Source organism: Tupaia chinensis, unplaced genomic scaffold, assembly GCF_000334495.1.
Source record: "Tupaia chinensis unplaced genomic scaffold, TupChi_1.0 Scaffold000119_2, whole genome shotgun sequence".
Classification (NCBI taxonomy): Eukaryota; Metazoa; Chordata; class Mammalia; order Scandentia; family Tupaiidae; genus Tupaia; species Tupaia belangeri.
In genome coordinates this window covers 3,155,033-3,168,470 of record NW_006159586.1, presented here as the reverse complement: position 1 = coordinate 3,168,470, position 13,438 = coordinate 3,155,033, and the positions used below count along the sequence as shown (strand labels likewise).

General features: G+C 37.8%; 1 protein-coding gene across 2 annotated transcripts in view; it reads left to right on the top strand.

Annotated features, from left to right (window-relative positions):
• Positions 1-13,438, top strand: part of DYM (dymeclin) — a 445,444-nt gene that overhangs the window by 286,481 nt on the left and 145,525 nt on the right. For both annotated transcript variants that reach the window (XM_006144440.3, XM_027770270.1), the window contains one exon: positions 1,988-2,090. In XM_006144440.3, the coding sequence (XP_006144502.1) occupies positions 1,988-2,090 (103 nt within the window). The remainder of the gene's footprint in view (positions 1-1,987; positions 2,091-13,438) is intronic.

Sequence of the window (13,438 nt, the reverse complement as noted above, 5' to 3'; positions counted from 1 at the left end):
TATATATATATATATATTTGTTTCATTTTTTATGTTTGTTTCTTTGTTTTTGCTATAGGGTATGTGTGCTTGTTAGAGAGAGAGGGAAAGTAAGAAATCACCCCCACTGAAGGATGACCATCCTACAATCCCCTCCATTTTTCTGTTGGGATTTTAGGCACACACACTCAGTGTGTTTTTTAGGCTACCAGGTTCAGAACTCAAACCAAGGAGTCAGCCATGTGAAATACAGTCAGATAGGGAGAGACCGACAAAGTACCTTTAATAGGGGCATGCCGTACCACTATTCTCCTCACAGCCTCCCATCCAGGATCATGGATGTTCATGGGGATGCTCAGTGTATTCAAGTTGACCCAGGATCCATTTGGAGTCTCTCATGTGGCTCCAGTATCAGAATCAGAATTGCTTTTATTTTTAAGTTGCCATCTACTAAAGAGGGATTTTTTTTATTCATTATATGCAGTAGATTTAATATTAGGATCATATAATCATAATATGTATACTTGGCGCTCTGTTTTCAGCACACACAAATTTAGGATTGTTATTACCATTTTTGTTAATTGACTTTCATCATTGTAAAATCTCCATGATTATCTCTAGTAATAGAATTCTTAATCTTAAGCCTATTCTGTCTAAAACTGATATAGCAACTCCAGCTTTCTTATAATTAATATTTTTATAATATGTCTTTTTTTTTTTATCTTTTTACTGCTACTTGTTGTATCTTTAAGTTACAGGTGCATCTCTTTAAACAGTATGGGTTTGGATTCTGCTTTTTCACCCAGTCTGAAAATCTCTGCCATCTAACTAGAATGTTTAGTCCATTTACCGTTAATGTAAATCACCCTTATTTTTTGAAACTTGTTTAGTTTAGCTTTCTTAGAGTGCCACTTACAATAAGTAGTCTATATTCTAGATTTGAATAGTTTTATTCCTAAAGCATGGCCTTTCTGAGAATTCACCTGAATGCCTGAGTTTTATCCACTTGCTGATTGGAACTCCAGTATCCTTTAGTCTGTTATGATCTCCAAAATCTCTACTCAGGTTATAACTTCTAGATAGTATTCACTGCCACACCTTGTGGGATTTTTACTCAGCACAGTACAGTTTAGTATATAACTATACACTTAAGATGTCACTTGGATTTTGGACCTCCTTTTTTATGATTCTCTTCTCTGAAGTAGTCTGCTCTGCAACACTCAACTGACAAAGCATCCCCAAGTTCATATTTCTGTCTTCACAACTCAGTACAATACTTCTGTGTACTGTTTGGGTCCCACCTTTCAGGATCATAACCTGAAATGTTCCTCTAGGCAGAAACTTACCATTATGGTGTCATGTGTCCTGCATTTCAGACGTTGAACAAGAGTTGAAAGCAACTGTTTCATGTAATTTTTTTCCCCAAGTTTTAGTTGGTTACAGCAGGAGAGTTAGTTCAGTACCAGTTAATTTGTCATAGCTAGAAGCAGAAATCTTATAACACATGTATTTCAAATCATTCATTTTGAAAAGTAAAGACATAAAGCTACAGTAGAGAATTGTAGACTGTATATTATACTAGAGAAATAACCTAATCCAGCACACTTGTTTGAAAGATGAGAAAACTAAGATACACAAATTCAGGTGACTTGTGGTAGATTAGACTGAGTCCTAAAGTTAGTCCATAGCCTGGGTTTTCTCAGCCTGTGTTCACTGATATTTCCATTATAGTAATCTTTTGTATATTTCTCCTATGTTTGAAACATAATTTTAAATTGTCATACTTTATTTTTTAGAACACTTTTAAACATTTTCTATATTACCTTTTTTTAGTATATAAGTAGTATTGTTTGTTCAGTTATTAACATAGGCATGAAGAAAAGAACCATTTACCAGTATATTTTGGAGTAATTTATATGCTGTGGAACTATGTAATTCCATGTAAGATTCAAAAAAGGAAGACACTTATATCTATTAATATAATCGAACTTTTTGTTTCTTTTTTCAGTTTGTTTTCTCTGCTGTCTAAAAAGCACAACAAAGTTCTAGAACAAGCCACACAATCCTTGAGAGGTTCACTGAGTTCCAATGATGTTCCTCTACCAGATTATGTAAGTAATTATCTTACTTCATCAATAAAAGTTATTATTATTATTATTACATTTATAAATGACGATAGTCCTCTCTTCTGAAAATCTGACTGTATTCTTGGTGCCCCCACAAATTTCTAATATGTAAATAAAGGAGTGATGTCTGAAATTAAGGGAAATAATTTTAAATCATTATTAACAAGTGGTAGAATAAATTCAGCTCTAACCCAATGACTGTTAATTAGGGATTTTAATATTTGAGGCGAGAAACCCTCTCAAGGCAATTACACCAAAACAAAAGGAGAGGTTTTAAAGGTCATGTGCAAAGGTTTCTCAGAACTGAAGGGGAGGAAGTGCACCTGGAGTTCACAGAGAACTGGAACTTGAAATTGCAAAGCCACTGGGTTCAGGAATATCCTCTTTGGGGAGCCATTTCATTTCTGATATCTGTTTCATTTTGTTTCTGTATTATTCCTTTGCTGCTTTCTACCAGCCAGGTTTTACTGTATGCTCACTTGGACCTAAAATATTAATTGCACCCGTAACTGGTTCTTGTTTTTCTTCCCACCAATCCATATATATGTCTTTGTGAGTATAGCGCCTGTAGCTAACTGATCAGTCTTGACATCCTGGTTTTCCATTCCCAGGGAATGGAACCCAGTTTTCCCTACTGACGTCACTATGCAACTCCAGTCTCAATGGCTGTAGTCAGAGGAGAACAACAAGGGCATGACGCTTTTGTTCCATCCACCTTAAAGAAAATCAGCTTATTACCCACTGAGGACAGTGATGGACTAGAACAGAAGTAGCCAGGGAGTGAGAGCACAATACAGTGATGAGAAGGAGAATGCATTATGGGTTCCTTTAGGGCAGCGCCACTATCGTGACATCTTTTATGATTTGGGACATGGGTTAGATGAAGATGCTAAAAATTATCTACTAAAGAAGTTCATGAAGTTCTGCTGAGGAACTCTGTAAATCGCCAGATGACAACTGAGTGGTTTCATGTTTAGAAACTTTCGTAGAGAATTTAAATACTGAGCTTGAAGTGTTGATGCATACCAGACAGCTGGAGAGTTGTTTTGCTTGTTTCCTGTGGTTTGATTCATTTCTAAATGGTTGTGCTGATACCAGACTGTGGGAACAGCACACAGTCCCGATTTCTATACAGATAAACAGAGAGCTGTGTGCAGCCACAACCTGGCTGGTGCTCTTTTTCTTCTTTTTTATTTATTTATTTGTATGTGAGTGTATATGTGCGTGATGTTATGATCTGTCATTCCATTAAGGTATGGAGTTTATAATTCCAAAAAGTATCTTTTAAGATTTTCCTGCTAAGTTAAATATTCTGAATTTTAAAATAATTAGCATAACAACTCACTTAATTCTGCACTTGCCATGACTCGAGATAAGGAAAGGACGTCTTTCTAATACCTCCTTGGAAACCTTAGTTGGGGCCAGAATGGCAGTGGGAAATTATGTTTATTAAAAACTTGAGGGTCTGGCACCAGCAGTTAGCATAATGGCTATGTCGCTGGACTCCCATGTAGTCGACCGCTGTTCGAGTCCTGGACCCGGTGGCTTAAACTCACACCAGGCATGTGCGTGTGCATGCATGTCTAAGATCCCAAGAGGAGAATGGAGGAGAAGGGATTGCAGCGTGGCCATCCCCCTGGCGGGTGATTTCTCTCTTTCTATCTCTTTATCTCTCTGTGTTTTTCTGGCGAGCACATGTGCCCTATAGCAAAAACCTCTCCAAAAAAAAAAAAAGAACTTGAAGGTCAGCCTGTGGCATGATGGTTAAGTCAGCTGGATCTCACATGGCCAGCTATGCAGTTCGAGTCCCAGGTGTGTGTAAGTTAAATCCCACAAGGAGGGAGAAATGGAGGAAGTGGGATTATGGTGCAACCATTCCCCAAAGAGGAAGTACTTTCTTACTTTCTTTATCTATTGGGTTGTCAAAAAAAGTCATGACATATTTTTTTCTATGTAAAAATGCGTCATGACTTCCAACAGTGCAATATCTATCTTCCTCCAGAAAGTGCACACACCCTCTGACAAGCAAAACAAAAAAACAATAAATTCGGTTCATCTGTATATGTTGTTTTTATACAGTTACTGATTTTTGTAATACTCCTTGGTCAGTCCACAAAACTATGTTGAATTTGTAGTCATGAAGTTGACCTAAGAGCAACTTCTCCTTTACTCAGATATCCATAAAACTGGTATTTCTTTGAGACCAGCAGTTGGCGTAACGACTATATCGCTGGACTCCCATGTAGTCGACTGCAGTTCGAGTCCCGGACCCAGAGATTTAAACTCACACTGGGCACATGTGCATGCGTGCCCAAGATCCTGAGAGGAGAATGGAGGACAAGGGATTGCAGCATGGCCATCCCCCCTGGGGGGTGATTTCTCACTTTCTGTCTCTCTGTCTCTCTTTGTCTTTCTAGAGAGCTCATGCACCCTATAGCAAAAAACTCTCACAAAAATAAGTAAATAAATAAATAAATTAAATAAGAACTGGTATTTCTTTGAGAAAAATGATCAGACTTAATGGTGTTTACTGATCATGGAAGTGATTATGCAATGATAGGACAATTTGAATTTATAACAGACATATAAATTATACTATTGAACTTAACAGTTTTTAGAAACTGGTCACTGATTGACCATTTTCTTCTAGCATGAAATTTTCACTAAGTAATAATGAACTTCTTCAAACATCTGCTTCCTGGAAATACCGGGGAAATTCCACTTAGAATCTGTCATTGACAGTTTTTATTTTAACATTTGTGTGTATTAGACTTTGCAAATCACAACCTTTTCCAAGTGGGTTTATGAACTGGAGTTTTGCTGCCTTTCCAGAGTTAATTGAAGCAGGAGGGTGGTTAGCACCGATTCTGTAGTAATGACGGTGATTCAAGAAAGCAGTTGTAACCTTAGAAGGAAGCACTCAATAACTTAGTATTTTTCAGTCATTCCCATTACCCAAAACTGTGTGTAAGTGATTTGCTCATTTGAAATCACATTCTTGTTGCCGTTTTCTTTGAAATTAGTCATTAACTGGGAAAATTGAATATATATTTGTCTTTTTCTCCACCACCCCCCACCCGCCCCAAATTGTACTTGTTCAGTATCTGTGCCAACAATCACATAAAATCCTGTATCCTGGACTAGTGCTTTAGACCACTTGTTTATAAAATATGGAAAAGGAAAATGAAACAGTCTCAATGCAAGCAGTTAATTCCCAAATGGTTACTTTCTACACCACCATTGAAGGAGCTACATTAGCACAGAGTTTGAAAAGTGCTTAAAAATAAGGATATGTTTTTTCTTCTTACTGTGCTACATAGAGTATTTTCAGTCTACCTAGAGGTTTCTGAGTTTATTAAGAAAATGTTTATCCTCATTAGACTGTATAATTCACAAGTCAGTTGAGTAACAACATAGAAAGCAAAGTGCAAGTTACGAAAACATTAATGTCAGTACTTTAGTGCAACCATGTTTGTCTGAACATCTCAGGGGAAACCTGAAACCTTCACCCGAATTCTTGATAAGGAGGAAACTGTCCTGTCTGCTTAAGGGGAAATAAAACAGAAGTTGAACTTAACTCCTCCATGGGGAGAGAGAACGCCTACTTAGAGAGTGGTAGCTGCTTCTGCAGCCTCTCCAGGGGCGATGAATGTGTGGCGAAAACAAGTCAAGCTCAGTGAACTTGGCTGTGCTCTGATGTCTTTTTATCAAGGTTTTATAAAATTTAATTCAGTGACCAAAGGGACAAGAGAAAATTGCTAAAGACCATTTCGACTTTTTTTTATATATAAGAATGAACCTTTCAGACTACTTTAGTTATATATAACAGAATTGGAATACAAAAAAAGAAACCTCATAAATGAATTATAGTTGCTTTTTAAACTCTAACCATGATGTTAAACTTATAAATACTGTCACAGTATCATTATTTTCCTAGTTTCTAACAATTATCTTAGCAACTATTTTTTTTTTAAATTTTTGTTCTGCACTCGCCAGAGACAGAGATGACAAGAGAAAGAGGAAAATGAGAAAGCACCTCCCAGTAGGGATGGCCACACTGCAGTCCCTCCTTTTTCATTTCTTCCCTCGGGATTTTGGGGATGCATACAAATGCACCCAGTATTTTTTAAGCTGCCAGGTCTGGGCCTTGAACCTCTCAATATGCCATGACCTTCCATGCCATCAGCATTATTTGAGATGAGAAGCATCTGACTTTTATTCTAGGTGAAACTATAAGGAACCAAATTATATTGCCCTTTGTTCATCTAAGACCTTTGACTTTTTCTGTAGGACTCTGCCATCTAACTCCAAACTTTAAATGCAAAAGCACAATCCCACAAGACTGGCCAAAAAGAGTAAGGAGCCAGGATTAGAAAAACCAGCAGAAGTACAAACAAGTAGCTAAGAGTTTATCATTGACTTGCCAAGCAAATAAAATGCTACCAACACACATATACACACTTATCATGTGTGTATATGCAAATATATATATGTGTGAGGTTCTCAGAGTCTCATTTTTACTTTCATTCTCTCAGCTGTACATTGGAGTTGTCCAGTGGCTACATGATGAGTGATAACATTATTATTTTGACAGTTAAGAGAATGTATTTATATATCCTTGTATTTTAAATTTTCTCAGTTTTAATTTCTCTTTTCCTTTTAAAACTGAATAATATTTTATTGTATACACCCCATTTTCATTCTTTCTTTTTTTTTCAAAATAGGTTTTTGTCATAGGGTGTATGCACTCATTGGAGAGAAAGAGAGAGACAGTGAGAAGGAAAGTGAGAAATCCCCTCGCCCCAGAAGAAATGGCCATGCCACAATCCCTCTCCATTCTCCTCCTGGGATTTGGAAATATACACACACATGCCTGATGTGATTTTCAAGCCTTGAGATCTAGGACTACATGCCTGATGTGATTTTCAAGCCTTGAGATGGAGGACTTGGAAGCCCAGCACCCTAAACATTATGCCACCTGCTGGTACTTATTTTTAATTTCTAAATACCAATGCATATATCATAATCCACATGAAAATAGCTTTTTGAGAGCATCAGTGATTTTAAGAGTATAAAAGGGTCTTGAAACTAAAATATTTGAGAACCATTGGGATATATTATCTGTTACACACACATGCACACTGCAGTTGAATATGTCTTTTATTTATTCCGTAAGTATTTCATTTGTATTGTTCTCCCAGTAGGATCTAATGCACTTTGAAGGCATAAAGATTATCTTATCATAGGATGAAAAAGAGACCAAATATTAACCAATTAATTTATGAGGATGAAGTCCATTTCAGCATATTTGTACATTCCAGTAGATGTCCTAAATATAAAGAGTCTCAGACTTCAGTCATGTCTGTATGACATAGAATTATGTGACCATTCTTAGTCAGAGATTAATTTATGACATGTAGTAGCATGGGTGAAATGTATACTGAATTATTAAATTTCCTCATTAGTTTTTGTATGATTTTTTCATGTCACAATTGAGTCTTTCATATTTGAGAGCTAGTGGTGGTATAGTTTTTATAGTTTAGTACAAGTGGTCAGTCCACTATTACTTGACCTGATTTTTGATAGTTTTCTGTCTAAAATTGTAATTTCCTAAAGAGTAAAAGTTGTATGTTTAAAATATTTTAAATTTGCTAGAGGGCATGTGCACTTGTCAGAGAGAACCCAAGGGGAAAGTGAGAAAGCTCTCCATTCGGGATGATCATGCTTCAATCCTTTCTCCTCCATTTCTCCTTTTGAGATTTTGGGCATACACACACACATGCCTGGTGTGTTTTCTAAGCTTCTAGACCTGAGACTACACACACATGCCTGGTGTGTTTTTTAAGCTTCTAGGCCTGAGATTCAAACCACATGGTAGGCCATGTGAGATCTAACCACCTTAACCACCATGCTACCAGCTGGCCCCAAATTTGTTTTTACCAAGTCATTATTGCTTGTAATTATCATTCTTCATGGAATCCTAAGATACTGTGAACCCTGGAATATGTCATTTGTCTCACCATTCGAATTGATAACAGTAATAATTTTTTAGATTTTTTTTTTATAATTTATATGAGGGGAGTCCTCAAAAAGTTTATGGAATCTCTATATTATGACAGTGCTCTTCATGAGTTTTAAAGTTTTAAAACTTTATAACTTGGGCCACCAAGTAGCATAGTGTTAAGGCACTGGATTCCCATGTGGCCAACCACAGTTCAAAACCCAGACCTGACAACTTGAAAATCACAACAAATAAATAGATAAATAAATGAATAAATATTTTTTAAAAAATACTTTAAAACTCATACTGTCAGTCTATTTCTAAATGAACTTTTTGAAATCTCCTTGTATATCTGCTTTTTTAGATATTTAATTTCTTTGGAAATGTATTGTGAGATATTCTGACCTGATTCTATATGATAAGAGAGTTAAGAGATTTTTCTCCTTGTTAATTTTGGCTCACTTTATTAAAAAACTATCCATTCAATTTTATTTATTTATGTATGTATTTATTTATTTATTTATTTACTAGCATTATTTAAAATTTGACCAGAGAGAGACACAGTAAGAGAAATACGGAAAGCAAGCCACCAGGTTTGAGACTCAAACCGCATTCAGCCATGTGGGAGTCTAGCACCTTAACCTTCACCCCACCTGCTGGCCCCTCGGTCATTTTATTTTTAAGATTCCTTTTGAATGTTTACTCTTTAACTCAGATCTCAAATTCACTTGACTTAGTAGTTACTGGATAAACAATATCAAAACTATCCTCAATCATTTGCTTTGTACAGTGTTTGAACCTTTTTTGAGCTAGTGTTAAAAGGCTCCTTTTCATGTACAGAGACACATAAATAATACACAGGTATACATACTGCTCATTGTATTTGGTGGTATGTGTTCTTTATAGAACTGTTCCTTAAAGATTTTTCTGGAGAACTTAAAGGCTGGGTAGGAGAATTTAATATTCATATAATATTGGAGCAATAAACTTAGATATGCTGTTATGTACATAAGTTGCAAATTAGAAAACTTGTCACTTTAGTAATTACTCCTTTCTTATTTGTCACTTTTTTTTTTTTTTTTTTTTTGCTATATGGTACATGCACTCACTGGAGAGAGATGGGGGTAGGGTGGGGAGGTGAGTGAGAACTAACCCCTGGGGATGGAGTCTGGTCATGCCACAGTCTCTCCTCCTTCATTCTCCTCTTAGGATTTGGGGCATCCAAACACAGGTTCCCAGTGTGGTTTTCAAGCCACCAGGCCCAGGATTTGAACTGAGTTGTTAGCCATGTGTGATCCAGCTGCCTCAACCACCATGCTACCTGGCTGGCCCTGTTGTCCCTTTTTAAACAATCACTTTTAGGTGTTGGCTTTCCATGCATTTATTCTAGTGGTGATGTTAACCAGAATATTACTAAAATTTCTATTTTGGAATTACTTTAACATATTCTGAGAGATAAAAATGAAAAAGGCATATGCCTACACTTAAGACACCTAAAAGACTAGTTAAAATAAAAGCACCACTAACGTAAAATATGAAGTATGTCAAATTTTATAAAAATTGTAACCAAACTTGTAATATGTCAGAAGAGAGAGAAAAAGCAACTTTTCAGAAAGTAGGGGAGATATTGTAGCAGATATCATTGAAAACAATCGAAATTTTATCTGGGTAATCTTTGCAAAAGGTGAGATTAAGGCAGGAAGACATTTCAGAGTTTATGCTTTCTGGACAGGGCATAGAAAACAAAAAGGTAGTGTTTCATCATTACTGTTTTGTGTGTGTGTGTGTGTGCGTGTGTGTGTCCAACACAGTATCTGGTATGCAACTGGTGCTCAAGAACTATTTGTCACCCCTCTCTCATACCATACACCATAATTAACTCAAAGGGGACCATACATGGAACTGGACAGTGGTGGTGTAGTGAAACACAGTGCTTTGCAAGACTGAAAGTTGATGACAAGAGACCTCCCTGAGTATGCTGGGCACATGTGCACCCATGATCTGGAGCTGCTTAGAGCTGGGGGTAGGTCACAGCATCATAATCCTTTTTAGGATGCTTTCTCTCTATCTCTGTCTCTCTTGCTTGTGGAAGAAAAAACTTGAAAAAAAAAAAAAGGACTATAGATCTAAAAATAAGAGCTAAAACTATAAAACTTTTTGAAGGAAATATAAGTAAATCTTCTTGACTTTGGAAGCAAAGACTTTTTAGATGAGTCCAAAAGCATAAGTAAATAAAGAAAAATAGATTTTTTAGGTCTTCAGGAAAATGTGAAACTTTTGAGTTTCAAAGAACATAATTAAGAAAGTAAAAAGAAGGAACCAGCAGCTAGTGTAATGGCTATGTCGCTGGACTCCCACGTAGTCGACCGCGGTTCACGTCCCGGATCCGGTGGCTTAAAACTCACGCTGGGCGCGTGTGCGTGCGTGCCCAAGATCCCGAGAGGAGAAGGGATTGCGGCGTGACCATCCCCCCTGGGGGGTGATTTCTCGCTTTCTGTCTCTATCTCTCTGTCTGTCTGGCGAGTGCACGCGCCCTATAGCGAAAAAAAAAAAAAAAACTTCTCCAAGAAAGTAAAAAGACAACTCACAAAATGGGAGAAATAATCATGTCTACTTGAGATTGGTACCCAGAATATGTAAAGAACTCTTTGAACTCAATAATAAGATAGATAAACAGATAAATAACCTAATTTTAAAATGGGCAAATATTGTATTTTATACCCTGTTCTGTAGCTTGGGATCCATGTGACCTTGGATAGATCATTTTGCCTCTCTGTGCCTCAGTGCCTCATTTGTAAAATGGAAGTAGAACCTCCCACCAGGGGTGCTTGTATGGATTAAATGAATGAATCTGGGTAGGATCCTTGGCACACAAGTGCTTAATAAAATCAGCCTTTAGAATTGTATCCAGTTGTTGGAAAAGTCATGCATATTTTCTTGTGCAAAAATTTATCATGACTTTTCTGATGACCCAATGTTCTGCTGCCCATGCATGCAAAGGATATTATAGGCTCACAGTTCAGAAGATGAAGCTATCTCTGTGCTATTTAGTGCCAGGGAGAGCTTTCTGCAGGAGAAAGAGAGGTGTCACATCAGATGGAAAGGATGGCAGAACAGCAGCCACATTCACTGACCAGAAATGAGCAGAAACATCAGAAGGGATTTCTGATTTGTCTGGAAACATCTGGGTAGTTATTTGGCATCAAAAGGTGGATCTGAATTCCAAAAATGGGTCGCTTCTCCTAGGGTGCTTCCTGATCTTAGAATTACCAGGGTCGGATGTCTCCTGGAGCCCCAGAAATAAATTTGACTAGAGTGACCACCAAGAGCAATGGAATGAGTAATGTTGGCAGGCTTCCCGACAGTCAGCTACCTTTTTAAGGGCCAACCATGTGCCAGCTACCCTCTAGGCTTTGAATGAGACAGAGAGTGTCTGGCGACTCACCAGATTTGTTTTTTTCTCCAATTGCACACAGTGAAGAAACATTTTCCAGCATTCTTACATCAAGGTAGAAGCCATATGACTAGCCCCGTTCAGTAGAATGTAGGTGGACGTGATATCACTTCTGTGCCATCGTCCACACTTCCCTTCCCTCATTATCTGCTAGCAAAATAGAGAAGACACAGAGGGAGATTCTGAGGTCACAGAGGGTGGCATTACCTGAATCATCTCATAGAAGGCCTTCTGAGCACCCTGTTGGATTTTGATACAAGAGAGCCATAAAGCTTTAAAGCTTATTTTTTTTCTTTTCTTTTTTTTTTTTTTGGAGAGATTTTCACTGTAGGGTGCGTGCGCTCGCCAGACAGACAGAGAGAGACATAGAGACAGAAAGCGAGAAATCACCCCCCAGGGGGGATGGTCACGCTGCAATCCCTTCTCCTCCATTCTCCTCTCGGGATCTTGGGCACGCACGCACATGCGCCCGGCGTGAGTTTTAAGCCACCGGGTCTGGGACACGAACCGTGGTCGACTACGTGGGAGTCCAGCAACATAGCCATTACACTAACTGCTGGTTCCCGAACTTTTAAGCTTTTTAAAAAAATGGGAAAGGATCTGATAGTATTTTTCAAAAGAAGATCCAAAAAAAAAAAAAAGACTAATAAACACATAAAAACATGTTCAACATCACTAACCATTAAGGAAATGCAAATCAAAACCACAGTGAGAGGGGCCAAGAGGAGGCATAGTGGTTAAGGTGCTGGACTCCCACATAGCCAACCACTGTTTGAGTCCCAGACCTGGAGGCTTGAAAATCATGCCAGGCGCATGTTCATGCATGCCCAAAATGCCAGGACGGGATTTTGGAGAAGGGTTTGCAGTGTGGCCATCCCCCTGAAAGGTGATTTTTCACTTTCCCTCCCACTGGCTCTCTCTTTCTCTGTCTCTCTCGGATAAGTGCATGTTCTCTATGGCAAAAACTTCCCAAAAAAGCCACAGTGAGATACTACTTCATATCTGAAAAGATAGCTAGAATTGAAAAGGCAGATAATGGGCTAGCAGGTGGCAGGGAGATTAAGGCACTGGACCCCCACTGGCCAACCATGGTTTAAGTTATGGAACTGAAGGCTTTGAAAATCACATCAGGTGCATGTGTCTGCATGCTCAGAATCCCAAGAGGAGAATGGAGGAGGGGGATTGCAGCATGGCCATATCCCTGGGAGGTGATTTATCGCTTTCCATCTCTGTGTCTCTCTCTCTCCAGCAAGTGCACATATCCTGCAGCAAAAACCTAAAAGAAAAGAAAAGAAAGAGCAAATAATAACAAGTGTTCCTGGAGATATGGAGAAATTATAATTTTCATATACTATCATAAGAATTAAAATGGTATGGACACTTTGGAAAACAAATTTTGCCATATTACCCAGCAATTTCAGTTCTGGGTTTAGGTAAAATGATTTGAAAACATTTGTCTACCCAAAAAGGGACTGTTTATATAGTCACTACGTGTAATAGCCAAAATTGAAACAACCCAAATGTCCATCACCTGATAAATGGGTAAATTAAGATGGTATATCCATACAGTGGAATATTATGTGGCAATGTAAAGGAATGAAGTACTGATATGTTCTTCAATGTGTCTGAACCTCAGAAACATTATGCTAAGTCAAAGCCAGGAATAAGGCCACATATTTGTGTGAAATGGTCCAGAATACAGAAATCTCATATAGATAGATAGTAGATACCTAGGGCTGGGCATGTGAGGAAGAATAAAATTGATTTTGGGGGTGATGAAAATGTTTTAAAATTAGATTGTGGTGGAGCCAGGAGGTGGTGTGGTTGTTAAAGCATTGGACTCCCACATGGCCAATTATTTATATATATATATATATG